Raw genomic sequence first — 12,439 nt, 5'->3', positions numbered from 1 at the left:
GGAGGGAAGTGCGAGAAACTCACCGCCAACTGCGCCCTTGCCGATTCCGCCGTAGCCGATGCCAGAGCCGTAGCCTGCGAGGAAGAAGGGGCGAAGAGGCAAAGTCAGTGAGGTGTCGACGGGACGAGGAATGAGGAAACGCACCGAGACCTGCGCCGCCGTACGAACCGTCGAGCGAGCCATAGCCGCTCGAGAAGCCCTCCGGGTCGAAGGACGAGCCGACGACGCTGCGCTTGTAGACGCCTCCTTTGCCGCCAAGGCCAGCGGCAGCACCGACGACGGCCGTGTTGTGCTTGTCAACTGCGGGAGAGCGGAGTCAGCGGGGACGAAAGGAAAGGAGAGGAAACGAAGGAACGCACCGTCAGCGTTGTGCTCGGCGACGTTGAACTGTTTGTAGCAGAACTCCTCGTAGTAGAACTCGCGGTTGTTGATGTCCTTCTTGATGCCGTCGAAGAGGAAGACCGCCTTCCCGGCGGCTGCGCGACGATGGCGAAGGTCAGCGGCGAAGGAGACGAAGGAGCAAAGTGAGCGGGAACGCACCGTCCTTGGCGAGAACCTCCTTGGCGTACTTGACCTTGTACTTGGCTGCGAGAGGCGGAGAGAGTCAGCGGTGGAAGAGGAGGAGACGAGGAACAAGGAAGGAACGCACAAACGTCGGCGTACAAGTTGCGGTAGCAGATCTCCTTGAGCGAGATCTTGGCCGCCTTCTCCGCCTCGTTGTAGTTGGCCTGCTTGACGACGTCGACGCCGACTCCGGGGCTGGGCGCGGCGAGGGCGACGGCCGAGAGAGCAGAGATGGCGAGGAGGGTCTTCGAGAGCATCGCTGGTGAGGAGGAAAGACGAGGGCGAGGAGTGTGTGAGGAGGAGAAGGGGAGGCAGGATGGCGCAGCGACTTTGTACTCTCGGATCCGCCTCGAGGGTGGGACGGAGCGCAGGAAGCGCAGCGCATACACGGCGAGACGAGCGCATGGATCGAGGAGGAAGTGGGTGGGACGAGGGCGCAGCTCGCTGCGAAGGTCGAGCGGATTGCCGGAGCTGCATATGTCGACAGTCGGTCGCACGGCGGGACTTCGTGCGCGGCGAGTCGAGGTTGAGGAGAAGTTGCAAGTCGAGGGAGAAGCGGAGGTCGAGGCTGGTCGCCGGTGGTAAGCAACAGTCCGGTCGTCAGCATGGTCCTTCGACAGCGCTGTTGCAGGTCGAGACAGAGGCGCAGCTGGAGGAAGGCAACGAGTCATGGAAGCGGCGAGCAAGCAAGGGATGGGTCGGCAGCGAGGCGCTCGCGAAGCGGCAAGCAAGTTGGCGCTCTTCTGCGTCGACGCGAGGATGTTCAGCATGCATGGCAGAGTGGAAATCGCCTACTTCGCCTTGCGCCTTCTTGAGAACCGAAGAAGTCGGGGGTCTTGAACCTCCCCGGCCGCAACTGCGCATACAACGAGCATTAGCTAAGCAAGCTAACCCTCGCGCTTTGATGCGTGTCGCCCAATGAGCAGCGGTGGCGAGGGAAGCAAGGCGGGCAGGTAGGCAGCCGAGCGGGAGGATGTCGACGGCAGAGGCGCATGGCGGTCGGGGTATAAGTGCTGGGCTGCGATACAACACAGGCACGTCTGGATACTCGCAGATACAACACGTCAACGGGAGGAGGCGATGCTGGAACACGCAGGGAGCCGAGAGGGGACGAGAGGCGGCAAGTTGGAGACGGAGGGCGAGGGTGGTTGCACAGGGCGAGGCGAAGTGAGTTCGATCGCGTCATCTTCGTCGCTCGGACGGGCAGGAGAGGATCAGAGAGAGGCAGAGGTCGAGGAGGGAGACGGAGGTCGCAGGAAGGGGGGGAGAAGGGCGAAGAGTGGGGAGTGGACGGGCGATAGTCGACAGGCTCATAGGAAGTACTGCAGCGACGTGCTCTTGACGGGGATATTGCGGGCGTCTTGCTGCTGGATAGAGCCCCAGTATATCAGCTACGGTTCGAGGGATGAGCCTGAAGCGGACTGGGGACCCCGATCGAAACGAACCTGAGCTGCCGCGTCGAACGTCTTGTACGTCGAGTTGAGATTCTCGTCGAGCTCGAGCACCGACGCAGTATTACCGCACCTGCGATTCAAGTAGAGATCGAGCATCAGCATCTCAGCTCAGTCGAGGCAGCCGCGACTTCCGCCGCCTAACGCACCGATAACAATAGTTCGGTGCCGACCAGACCGTCACAATCTTGTCTTCGAACATCAGCTTGTAGCCCTCCATGACAAGCTGGTGTGCTCGGGCGATCAGGTCGAGGTTGTTGGCGTGGACGAACTGCTTGACGACGTCGGCGCCGAAGAGGTAGCCTGCGCCGCGGGGCGAGAGACCCCAGCCTTCGATGTCTGCGCGAGATGGGTTGAGTAGATAGACGAGGTGCAGGAGGAAGCGAAGGAGACGAACCGTCCGGATCTGACCAGAGCAAGTCGCACATCGCGCCGTCGTGAGGGACTTCTTGTTTCCGGTCAATCAGTCGGATCTGCAACCGTTTGGAAAAGCGTCAGCTCGTCAAAGATCGGCCAGCGGACCCCCGGTGAGTCCTCAGACGGTTCGCGACGCGCTTGAAAGTCGATTCAGCGAAGTCTGACGCACCTGGTCCAGACTGTTGACGTTCGGGCTCAGCCCTCCATGCACACAGAACACCCGTCCGTCCACCACCGCACCCAAACTCATGTAATCAAACACCTCGCAGCAATACCTCCACACGCTCGCGCTGCCGTACTTCTTCATGCACTCGTCGTAGAAACCGTAGACCTGGGTGATTTGTCGTGACTCGTGGTTGCCGCGGATGAGGGTCATGCGGTCGGGATAGCGGACTTTGAGCGCGAGGAGGAGGAGGAAGGTCTCGACGGAGTAGAAGCCCCGGTCGACGTAGTCGCCTGTGGTCGTTGGGGAGCAGAGTCAGCTGACTTTGCCGGGTCGCTGACCGCACGGAGGGCTCATCAGGCTGCCCGAACGCACCGAGGAAGAGGTAGTTGGTGTCGGGACATTGCCCGCCTACTCGGAACAGCTCGAGCAGATCCCAGAACTGGCCATGGATATCGCCGCAGATCTGCGTGGGAGTAAGGCCCCGTCAGCTCATCCAGCGAGACGCGTTCTCCATCGAGACGAACGGTGACGGGCGAGTCGATCCACTGGATGTTTGCCTCCTCGACGAGGATCTCGCGCGCCTTCAAACAGAGTTCCTTGACCTGCTGTTCGGATATGGGTTGGCTGCGTGCGTGCACAACAGCTGCGTGAGCGGGTCGTGTGCGAGTTGTCCGAGGCGAGAGGAGGGGACGCACCAGTTCTTGAGCTGCTCGATCTGGCTGCGAGTTGGGGCGGGTCAGGGTAAGCTCGAGCTGCTGAGAGTGATTCTGGCACGCGCAAGGACTCACCGGTCGAGGCTGGACGACATTGGCACTCTGGTCGACGGCGAACCCGCTTCCTGACCCACAACCACGACACCGACCACGCTCTGCTGGCCTGACGATGCCCAAGATCACACCAAACTCGGTAGTAGGAAACGTACGCCCTGCCCTCCAGCTCCCGCACCCGCTCGTCCCCCCGTTGCTCCCATCAGCTCGACTTTCCCGTTCACCCGACTTCACTCACTCGCACTCGCTTGAACTCGTTTGAAAGGCTGCTGCGGAGGATTGAGGACTGACTCGCATTCGCTTCGGGCGGACAGACTGCGTTGGCGTATGCGCGCGCATGGAGGGCGGTTGATGCGGACGGACAGGTGCTCGGCAGGCTCGCGACACGGATAGCTATCGTCCTGATGGGCAAGCACAAGCCCATCTTTGACCCAGCAAGTGCGTCCTGTCGTCCCTCTGAAGCCCGCGGGAGCTCGAGCTGACCTTGACCTCGTCCTCCTCGACGACTCGAATCGCAACAGACGACTGCGGAGACTACGTCGTCGTGACCAACTGCGACAAGATCCGGGTGACAGGCAAGAAGGCGGAGCAGAAGGTCTACCGACACCACACCATGTTCCCTGGCGGTTTGAAGACAATCACCTACAAGACGATGATGGAGAAGAACCCTGAGCAGGTGCGTCGGCTTCCTTGGCCATCCTCTGCGTGCGTAGTCGAAGTCACGAAGCGGCAGAGACTACGCTCGTCGCGGCTCTCCCAGTTACTCACGCTTTCGTCGCCCGCAGATCATCCGCAAAGCCGTCTCTGGCATGCTCCCCAAGAACCGGCTGCGCGAACCTCGCCTCGAGCGGCTCAAGATCTTCACGGGGACCGAGACGCCGTACGACGCCAACATTATCCGCGACCACGCCGACGAGTTTGGCAAGACGTTCAAGCGAGCGCGCGAGGTCGAGAAGCAGGCGAGCGAGATTGCGCAGGCGCAGGTATCGGCGTAGGGCGGTTTCCGTGGTCGCCGTGTACTTTCCTAGACTGTAACCCTTCGCATAGCAGCATTACAACCCGCACTTGCCGCCGTCGAGAGATTCGTTACCAGACGGACGCGCTCACTCCGCGTTCTCTTGTTTGGCGACTTCGACGTCGTCTCGCTGGCATCGCTGGACTGCTGCTGGTGCTGAACGGATAGAACACGAGCGCATGGCACCCGCTCCAGGGCCCGCGTCGCCCCTCGAGCCGCCGTCGCCGTCCCCATCGCGCTTCATTCACTCGATCCATGCACCCGCCTCTCCGCCTCCCACGCCCTCTCCAGCACCGCCAGACTACTCCACCTTGATCCACTCGCTCCAGACTCGCAGACCACGGCAAGCGGCGCACTCGGTGATCCCGCCAGACTTCGAGGCGGACCTCAAACTCGCGGCGCAGATCGGGCAGAGCTTGTTGCAGGAGAAGACGGCGCTGCAGGCGAGGCTGGAGACGAGCGAGAAGGCGAACGGGAAGCTGGTTGACAGGCTTGCGAGGGCGGTCAAGGAGAACAAGAGTCTCGAAAGGGTGCGTTCCTCTACAATTCGCCTCGTCGTCTGCTGGTCTGGCGTGTTTACCTGAGCATAACTGACTCCGCGTACCTGTTGTTGAACGCAGCGCCTCGAAGAAACCGTCTCGAGCCTCGAACAGTCCGAATGCTCGAACCGCACCCTCCTCTCCTCCCTCGAAACTGAACGCAAGACCATCTCTCGCCTCTCGCACGACTCGGGCAAACTCGTCGCAACCGCCAAGTCTCTCAAAGCTCTCCAGCAGCAACATGCCGACTCGCTCCAAGAACTCGAGAGCGAGCGACGGAGGGCAGACGGGGCGGAAGCTAAAGCGCGCAAAATGGGGGAGCGGGTGCGCGAGTTGGAAGAGCGGCTGGGGAAGGCGATACAGGATCTGGAGGAGATGAGGCAGGACAAGGTGCTCAAAGAGTCGAAGCGCGGCGAGCAGCAGACCGGGTTGCAGGAAGTTAAGGCGCGGCATCAGGCTCGACTGGCCTCGTCCTCGCAGGCTACAGCTCACGCTCGAGCAATCCTCGGGTCCGGGTCATCGGCGCCAGAAGGCTCACACGTCGACAATCCTGAGGCGAAAGAGCTCCTCAAGATGGTCGAGACGCTCGTCGAGGAGAACCAGCTCCTCCGCAGCGAGAGCATGGAGTTGCACGGGCTGCTCGAGAAGGAGCGGGAGGAGATCGAGGCGAGTCGGTCGCGGCTTGCAGAGGAGGCGGAGATCCAGGAGGAAGACGAGGATGAGGAGGGGCGCGACTTGAGCGGCGAGACAGACCACTTCAACACACATTCGCGTGCTGCGTCCGTCGCAAGTATGAGCTCGTTTGGCGAGGTGCAGCAGCCGGTGAGACGAGGCGGTTCGCGACGACCGGGCCCGATTTCGAGCCAGAGTACCGGCTTGATTGGGACGAATGCGCGGATGCCGGTCAGGCGCGGGCACGGCAGGAGGGCGATGAGCATGGATGTGACACCGCAGCTTCGCACAGTGCGTGAGCCTCAACTTCTGAACAATCTCCATGCGCTGAACTTCCGCTTCGCAGGTCATTCCCATCGGCAGCGCCCCTACTTCGCCTCAGCCCGACCGTCTGCACTATTCGCCTGTCGCCCGCCCCGCTTCCATTTTCAGCAACGACGCAACAGACGACGCGAACGCAGACACAGTTTCCATCGCCAGCAGTTCCGTTCCTCTCTCCCGCTCGACCCGTCGCCAGCGCCCTCTTAGTCTCTCGCTCGGTCCATCTGTCTTCCCACACGTACCAGAAGACGAGGATTACGCGGCCCGACCAATCTCGCCGTTCACGCGACAGGCGCCCTTCGCTCACCGGCGCAGGTCGAGCCAGATGAGCGGCGGGGCGGTCTCGCTCAACGGTCTGGGCATCTCCTCGCCGCTCCTCAACGGCTCGCAGTCTCGCTCACCTCGTCTATCGCGAGGACCTGCCGAACTCGTTGACGCGACGACCCAGACGACTCCTCCCGCGACTCCTCCTCGACCTCGCACACCGCTCTCACGCACAGAAGTCGGCCACGACCCCTCCTCCACCGCATTCCCCGACCTTCAAGCGCAACTCTCCCGCAACGTCTCCGCCTCTCCCTCCTCCCAGCACTCCTCGCTTCACGTGCCCACCCCCGCCGCAACGAGCGAGACTCGCACCGCTGCACTCGGCCAGCTCATCGAGCATGTCTCAAAGTTGCTCTTGCGCGTGCAGGCGGCGGATATTGCGACACAGGAGAAGAGGCTGAGGAAGCAGCAGTTGGCGGGCGATGTGAGGTTCTTGGCGCAGGCGAATTTGAAGGACTTGGTGCGTTTCCGTCTGTGCTGCTCGAGCTCTGTGCGACACTGAAAGGTCGGCATTGCAGGTCAACGACGTCGACTCGGTTCGCCACCACTTCCGCCGCGTCGTCGAGCAAGAACGGGCGACGCAGACCCGTCAAAACTCTCTCGCCGCCTCGACCGCCGCCAGCAGCGCCGACACCTCGCTCGTCACCCGTCGCGACTTTGTCTCGCTCGTCAAGCTCCTGCGCGACCTCCTCTTCGAGGCCTCGCGGCTGCGCATGCTCGTCAACCGTGTTCAGCTCGAGCCGGGACTGGCGGAGAAGCTGAAGGAGCTCGATGTCCCGAATGCGTTCGATGCTGTCGAGCAGCAGGGTGCGAGTGGGAAAGGCGCAGCAGCGACCGCGACGACTGCCGCTGGACTGCTCGCGCCTTTGTCGCGCCTGTTCGGAGGAGTTGTCGGTCACGACGACGCGCCCACGCTGTCGCACCGTTCAAGTACGGCTCACTTGCGACCTCCGCCAAACAAGCGCGGCGGTTCCGGCACGGTCAGCACGGCCACCGCGACTGTTAACGTCGAGTTTGGCGGAGGAGCCATTCGGCAGGCTCAAGCTGCGGAGACGGCGACGACAACCTCGCCCAGCACGGCTCCGTCGGCCACAACAACCGGGAAAGCGCGGGCAACGGGCTTGTCGCATGTGCGACGAGATCTTTCGTCCATCTTTGCCGGAGCGTCGTCGACTTCTCGCGCAACAGCTTCGACGGCCACGTCCTCCGACCTATGGGGTCCAGCTCCTTCCTCGGCTTCTGGGTCCTCCTTCTCGCAGCTTGGTGCACCCGCCGGCCGCCTCGCATCTGCCGCCACCGCTGCATCCTCCTACATTCCCTTCGGCCGTCTTCTCTCCTCCTACCGTCCCGCCATGTCCAGCACGACCAACGCCGTCCTCGACTCCATCCCACATGCACCCTCGCATCTCCCCGCGTCTGCCATCGACGAGGAAGGCGGCTTCGAGCCACCTCGGACTCTGCTCGAACGCCAGCTTCGCCCTCGCGGACTGTCCGACTCATCCATCCGCTCGACTTTCCTCTCGCACGCGAATCCTCACCATCGCCTCGTCACCGCGACCGGTCTCGCGCTCTCTTCCGAACCAGTCACGATCCCCGTCGTCGTCGCTCCCGACTCGTCGTTCTCGACCGACCCTTCTTCGTCCCTCTCCGGCTCAGCCTCTCCCGCAGCAGCCATCTCTGCCCTTCGTCAAACGCTTCTTGACGACGCCCTCGACCCTGCACCAGGTCGCAGCGTTTCCCGCCGCCCTTCAGCCGCCAACCTTCGCTCCAAGTCCTCTTCTGCCCAGCTTCGCGAGTCGCTTAACCCGGCCGTACCGGTCCTCAGCACCTCGACAGGTACGACCGACTCGAGCGTCACCTTGCTCGACCACCGGCAGCCGACGGTCAAGATCAGCGAACCCATTGGCATCGTTGGGCAGGAAGCGACGGGCGGAGGAGGAGCGGCTGGCTTGATTGGGACGGTCGTCTCCAGTGCGTTTGGGTCGTTCGCTGCGAGTGCGGGGATCGAGGCTGGAGGGAGGAGGGTAGCCGTGCACACGGGAGGTGACAGGGTTGCGGAGAGCTGGAAGGAGCGGAGCAGGCTTGTCTAGAGAGAGCTCTTGATTCAATCATGCTGTACATGGTCTGTCTTGGCGCGATCTGCCAGTGCCCGTTCGTCTTGTTGTCCTCCTCTCCTATCGTTATGCCTTCTCACACCCTCCTTCGATCTTTCCCCTCGTGTCCTTCGCCACTGACCTTGCAATACGGGATTCGCTCGTAATCTCCTTCCTCACCGCCGCCAGGCTGGAGTATCTATTCGTACGGCAGCGACTCGCCTGAACGTGCGGACCGGCGAGAAAAGGCTTGAGCAAAATGACTGGATACATGGCAGGACGACAACACACGGCAACTGCAGCACCGGACAAGCGGCGACAAAGGCGGCCGCGAGAGATAGAAGGATGCGGGAGCTTGTATGGCTCACCCCTGCATTTGTGTGTACGACTTCGGGAAAATGCCGACGCGGCCGTTGAGCTCGCCCTTGAGCCAGTCGTCGTCAACTGCGGAAACACAATACGGTCAGCTCGAGGACGACGGTGAGGAGCGGGATGCAAGTCGACGTGCCAACCTCGAGCACCGTAATCCGGTCGTTCTCGTTGAAGGCAAGGTCTTCAGGCTGCCCACCGGCGTAGTCGTATAGTGCGATGGCATGGCCTATACCGCGTGCTGCTGGCGGAGGTGGGCGAGATGCGGCGGGAGGAGGAGGAGGGGCGGCGGAAGTTGGCGAGAAGGGAGGTGGCGCTCCCAAGCCGGCTTCGCCGCCAAACATTCCCGCAAATTGCGGTCGCGAGCTGAAGTACTCGTCGAGGAGGCTGAAGAACGCCTGCTTCTCGTGCTCGTCCATCCCGCTGAAGAGGCCCCTTCCTCCGCCGACAGCCGTTCCTGCGCTTGCTGCGGCGAAACCGGCTGAGCTTGACGCCGCACTCGGCGCGCGCGCCCGTCCTGGCGGAGGAGGCGGTCCGCCTGTTCGAGTCGGAGGAGGAGGAGGCGGAGCAGCCGAAGAGGATGTGCCAGTTGCGAGACCGGGCGATGCGAGACCGCCAGCCGACGACGACGAGTTCGTGCGTCCCTGCGCGCCCATGGGAAAACGCTTGTCGACTTTGTCGAATTGTGCCGTGACTGACGTGCGGCCCTTTTCGGCGATTGTGCGAGCTGAAGAAGAGACCAGACCGAGGAGGAGAAGCAGGGTAAGGGGAGCAGCAGGACAAGCCAGGACGTTCGGGAAAGGACAGATACCGTCGTAGAGAGCAGTGGCGAGCAGATTAGAGCTCCTGGTCAGCATGCTCGCTCAGGTTGTCCCACATGACGCGCGGAGGAGGAGAACGCACCCTGCTTGAACGCAGACGAGGCGGATCCACTGTGGGTGAGCTCGTTAACTACGGACGTATTCGCATAGACTGTCCAGACCCACAATTTGTCCATCTTGAGCGAGTTGTGTTGGGTGGGAGAGCGAGAGATGGAGGTCTTCCTCGTCCAGGTCACTCCAGCTCGCTCGACTCGAGATGACGGCTCCGCGTGCTCAGCTGCTGCTCAGATTGGCTCATCGCGCACATGTACGCGCAGCGCGACCACTCCCGCTTCGATTCGCCTCGTCCTCGTCCTCCCCTTCCCCGTCCGCCGACCCGCACCCAATCCTCTCCGAACTGCGCAGGAAGGGAGCCACGGCTTCGTCAGCCAACTCTGGGCCGCACCTCGGGCCCTTCCCCATGCCGAACGCGGAGCGCGAGGCCCGCATCGCAGACTCGCAGCGAAAGTGGGCGCAGATGGGAGGTGCTGAGCGGGCTGGGGTGGTTGCGACGCAGTCGGCGAGCTTTGTCGTTGTCGCATGTGGCGCAGGACTCTTCCTCCTCGTCATCTACGCGTTCAGCAGCGAACTCTTCGGCGAGGCAAGCCCAACGAGGATCTTCGAGGACTGCGCCGACCGCGTCAAGGCGGACGAGGAGGTGCGCACAACGTCTCTCATGCGTTGTGAGCTCCGAAATTGACGATATCTCGGCACACGAACAGCTGCAAACGATGCTCGCCCCTCCACTCTCTTTCCACGGCTCATCCTCCGGCTCCCGCGTCCGCCGAAACCGCCGCATCTCGCATTCAATGTCGAAAGACCCCTCAACAGGTCTCGAGACGCTCTTCGTCCGGTTCTACGTCGAAGGAACCGACCCTCTCGCAGCCGAAGCTGCAGCAAACGAGAGCTGGCTCGACTGGGCGAAGCGGTGGATCGGTCCGGCCGTTTGGGAGGACTCGCATAACCCCGGGACGTATCGACCAAAGCTTTCGAGCGGGTTGACGGAAGAGGAAGAGGAGGCGCGCATCGAGGCGGAGCGACGGAAGAAGCTGGATGAGGAACGACGGAGATCTTGGGGAGGTTGGCTGAGCAGCTCGGTCAGTTCAGCGTTAGGACCGGTGTTTGGTGGCGTCAAGGGCTTGCGAGGGGGCGCAGGGCCGGAAGATGGTGCGCCGTCGAGCGGACGAGGGTTCTTCAGTCGGCAGAAGAAGCCTCGACTGGGCGAGTACACGACTGGAGAGGTCGTCGCCGAGCTGCGGAAGGTTCGTCGGATCCTCACGCAATCTCATGCTATCTGAGCTCACCGCTCCTCGTTCCGCAGGACCCCACAACCGGACATTTCGTCTACGAGCAGCTCTTTGTCGCCATTCCCGGTTCGTCCCGTTTGCAAGTGTCAAAGCTCTGCTGCTCTTATTTACACGTTTCTACGCAGATACTCGCGCGCCCAACTACTACCGTCACAACATCAACACGACCACCGTCGTCCCCTCACAGGAGAAGGCGCTCGACCGGCTGCGGTTCTGGAACAGGACGAAGACGGCGTAGCAGGAGTCTCGAGCTTGTTGCCATGCATGCTGAACAACCTCGCTGCGACGCAGAAGAGCGCCAGCTTGCTCGCCGCTGCGCGAGCGCCTTCCTGCCGATGCCTCGCTCGCTCGCTGTGCCAAGACTCGTCGCTTTCGTTCACCTGCGCTTCTTTCCCGCGCTGCAACAGCGCCGTCGCAGAACCATGCCGACGACCCGACTGCTGCTTACCACCGGCGACCAGCCTCGACCTCCGCTTCCCTGTCGACTTGCAGCTTCTCCTCAATCTCGACTCGCCGCGCACAAGTCACGTCGTGCGACCGACTGTCGACATATGCAGCTCCGGCAATCCGCTCGACCTTCGCAGCGAGCTGCGCCCTCGTCCTACCCACCTGTTCCTCGATTCATGCGCTCGCCTCGCCGTATATGCGCTGCGCTTCCTGCGCTCCGTCCCACCCTCGAGGCTGACGCGAGAGTACAAAGTCGCCTCCGCCGCCCTCCCTCCCCTTCTCCTCCTCACACACTTCCTCTCCCTCGACTTTCCTCCTCACCCACGATGCTCTCGAAGACCCTCCTCGCCATCTCTGCTCTCTCGGCCGTCGCCCTCGCCGCGCCCAGCCCCGGAGTCGGCGTCGACGTCGTCAAGCAGGCCAACTACAACGAGGCGGAGAAGGCGGCCAAGATCTCGCTCAAGGAGATCTGCTACCGCAACTTGTACGCCGACGTTTGTGCGTTCCTTTCCTCGTCCCTCGTCTCCTCTTCCTCCGCTGACTCTCTCCGCGCTTCTCGCAGCCAAGTACAAGGTCAAGTACGCCAAGGAGGTCCTCGCCAAGGACGGTGCGTTCCCGCTCACTTCGCTCCTTCGTCTCCTTCACCGCTGACCTTTGCATCGTCGCCCAGCCGCCGGCAAGGCGGTCTTCCTCTTCGACGGCATCAAGAAGGACATCAACAACCGCGAGTTCTACTACGAGGAGTTCTGCTACAAGCAGTTCAACGTTGCCGAGCACAACGCTGACGGTGCGTTCCTTCGTTTCCTCTCATTTCCTTTCGCCCGCGCTGACTCCGCTCTCCCACAGTTGACAAGCACAACACGGCCGTCGTCGGTGCTGCCGCAGGGCTCGGCGGCAAGGCTGGCGTCTACAAGCGCAGCGTTATCGGCTCGTCCTTCGACCCGGAGGGCTTCTCAAGCGGCTTTGGCTCGCTCGACGGCTCGTACGGCGGCGCAGGTCTCGGTGCGCTTCCTCATTCCTCCTCTGGTCGACACCTCGCTGACTTTGCACCTTCTCCCCTTCTCCCCTTCTTCGCAGGATACGGCTCTGGCATCGGCTACGGCGGCGGAATCGGAAAGGGCGCAGTC

General features: G+C 62.4%; 7 protein-coding genes across 7 annotated transcripts in view; 4 read left to right on the top strand and 3 right to left on the bottom strand.

The window, feature by feature from the left end:
• Positions 1 to 821, bottom strand: part of RHTO_01242 (uncharacterized protein) — a gene marked incomplete at both ends in the record, with an annotated part of 5,033 nt that extends 4,212 nt beyond the window's left edge. Inside the window, 5 exons of the mRNA XM_016414925.1 lie at positions 24 to 74; positions 145 to 300; positions 360 to 476; positions 541 to 585; positions 650 to 821. Of these exons, the coding sequence (XP_016273146.1) occupies positions 24 to 74; positions 145 to 300; positions 360 to 476; positions 541 to 585; positions 650 to 821 (541 nt within the window). The remainder of the gene's footprint in view (positions 1 to 23; positions 75 to 144; positions 301 to 359; positions 477 to 540; positions 586 to 649) is intronic.
• Positions 822 to 1,874: 1,053 nt separating this feature from the next.
• On the bottom strand, positions 1,875 to 3,406 carry RHTO_01241 (serine/threonine protein phosphatase 4 catalytic subunit; the record flags this gene model as incomplete). Its single annotated transcript, XM_016414924.1, has 9 exons — positions 1,875 to 1,955; positions 2,010 to 2,088; positions 2,165 to 2,354; positions 2,413 to 2,488; positions 2,602 to 2,888; positions 2,971 to 3,061; positions 3,123 to 3,222; positions 3,294 to 3,317; positions 3,387 to 3,406. The coding sequence occupies 9 exons, from the start codon at positions 3,404 to 3,406 to the stop codon at positions 1,875 to 1,877; spliced, it is 948 nt and encodes a 315-aa protein (XP_016273145.1).
• A 74-nt stretch (positions 3,407 to 3,480) lies between these two features.
• On the top strand, positions 3,481 to 4,360 carry RHTO_01240 (50S ribosomal protein l13; the record flags this gene model as incomplete). The annotated part of the gene is made up of 4 exons (XM_016414923.1): positions 3,481 to 3,516; positions 3,680 to 3,803; positions 3,887 to 4,041; positions 4,151 to 4,360. 4 exons carry the CDS (start codon positions 3,481 to 3,483, stop codon positions 4,358 to 4,360), a joined length of 525 nt encoding a protein of 174 aa, XP_016273144.1.
• A 199-nt stretch (positions 4,361 to 4,559) lies between these two features.
• RHTO_01239 (uncharacterized protein) lies at positions 4,560 to 8,326 on the top strand (the record flags this gene model as incomplete). The annotated part of the gene is made up of 4 exons (XM_016414922.1): positions 4,560 to 4,910; positions 5,001 to 5,882; positions 5,938 to 6,696; positions 6,755 to 8,326. 4 exons carry the CDS (start codon positions 4,560 to 4,562, stop codon positions 8,324 to 8,326), a joined length of 3,564 nt encoding a protein of 1,187 aa, XP_016273143.1.
• Positions 8,327 to 8,693: 367 nt separating this feature from the next.
• RHTO_01238 (endophilin-A) lies at positions 8,694 to 9,695 on the bottom strand (the record flags this gene model as incomplete). Its single annotated transcript, XM_016414921.1, has 4 exons — positions 8,694 to 8,773; positions 8,838 to 9,425; positions 9,602 to 9,630; positions 9,658 to 9,695. 4 exons carry the CDS (start codon positions 9,693 to 9,695, stop codon positions 8,694 to 8,696), a joined length of 735 nt encoding a protein of 244 aa, XP_016273142.1.
• An 80-nt stretch (positions 9,696 to 9,775) lies between these two features.
• RHTO_01237 (mitochondrial inner membrane translocase complex, subunit Tim21) lies at positions 9,776 to 11,103 on the top strand (the record flags this gene model as incomplete). The annotated part of the gene is made up of 4 exons (XM_016414920.1): positions 9,776 to 10,216; positions 10,281 to 10,820; positions 10,880 to 10,931; positions 10,991 to 11,103. The coding sequence occupies 4 exons, from the start codon at positions 9,776 to 9,778 to the stop codon at positions 11,101 to 11,103; spliced, it is 1,146 nt and encodes a 381-aa protein (XP_016273141.1).
• A 535-nt stretch (positions 11,104 to 11,638) lies between these two features.
• Positions 11,639 to 12,439, top strand: part of RHTO_01236 (uncharacterized protein) — a gene marked incomplete at both ends in the record, with an annotated part of 3,442 nt that continues 2,641 nt past the window's right edge. The window contains 5 exons of the mRNA XM_016414919.1: positions 11,639 to 11,810; positions 11,875 to 11,919; positions 11,983 to 12,099; positions 12,159 to 12,314; positions 12,390 to 12,436. Of these exons, the coding sequence (XP_016273140.1) occupies positions 11,639 to 11,810; positions 11,875 to 11,919; positions 11,983 to 12,099; positions 12,159 to 12,314; positions 12,390 to 12,436 (537 nt within the window). The remainder of the gene's footprint in view (positions 11,811 to 11,874; positions 11,920 to 11,982; positions 12,100 to 12,158; positions 12,315 to 12,389; positions 12,437 to 12,439) is intronic.

This window comes from Rhodotorula toruloides, assembly GCF_000320785.1.
Source record: "Rhodotorula toruloides NP11 unplaced genomic scaffold Scaffold12, whole genome shotgun sequence".
NCBI classification, from domain to species: Eukaryota; Fungi; Basidiomycota; class Microbotryomycetes; order Sporidiobolales; family Sporidiobolaceae; genus Rhodotorula; species Rhodotorula toruloides.
Note: the sequence above shows the minus strand (reverse complement) of the source record. Positions and strands in the feature narration are given on the sequence as shown.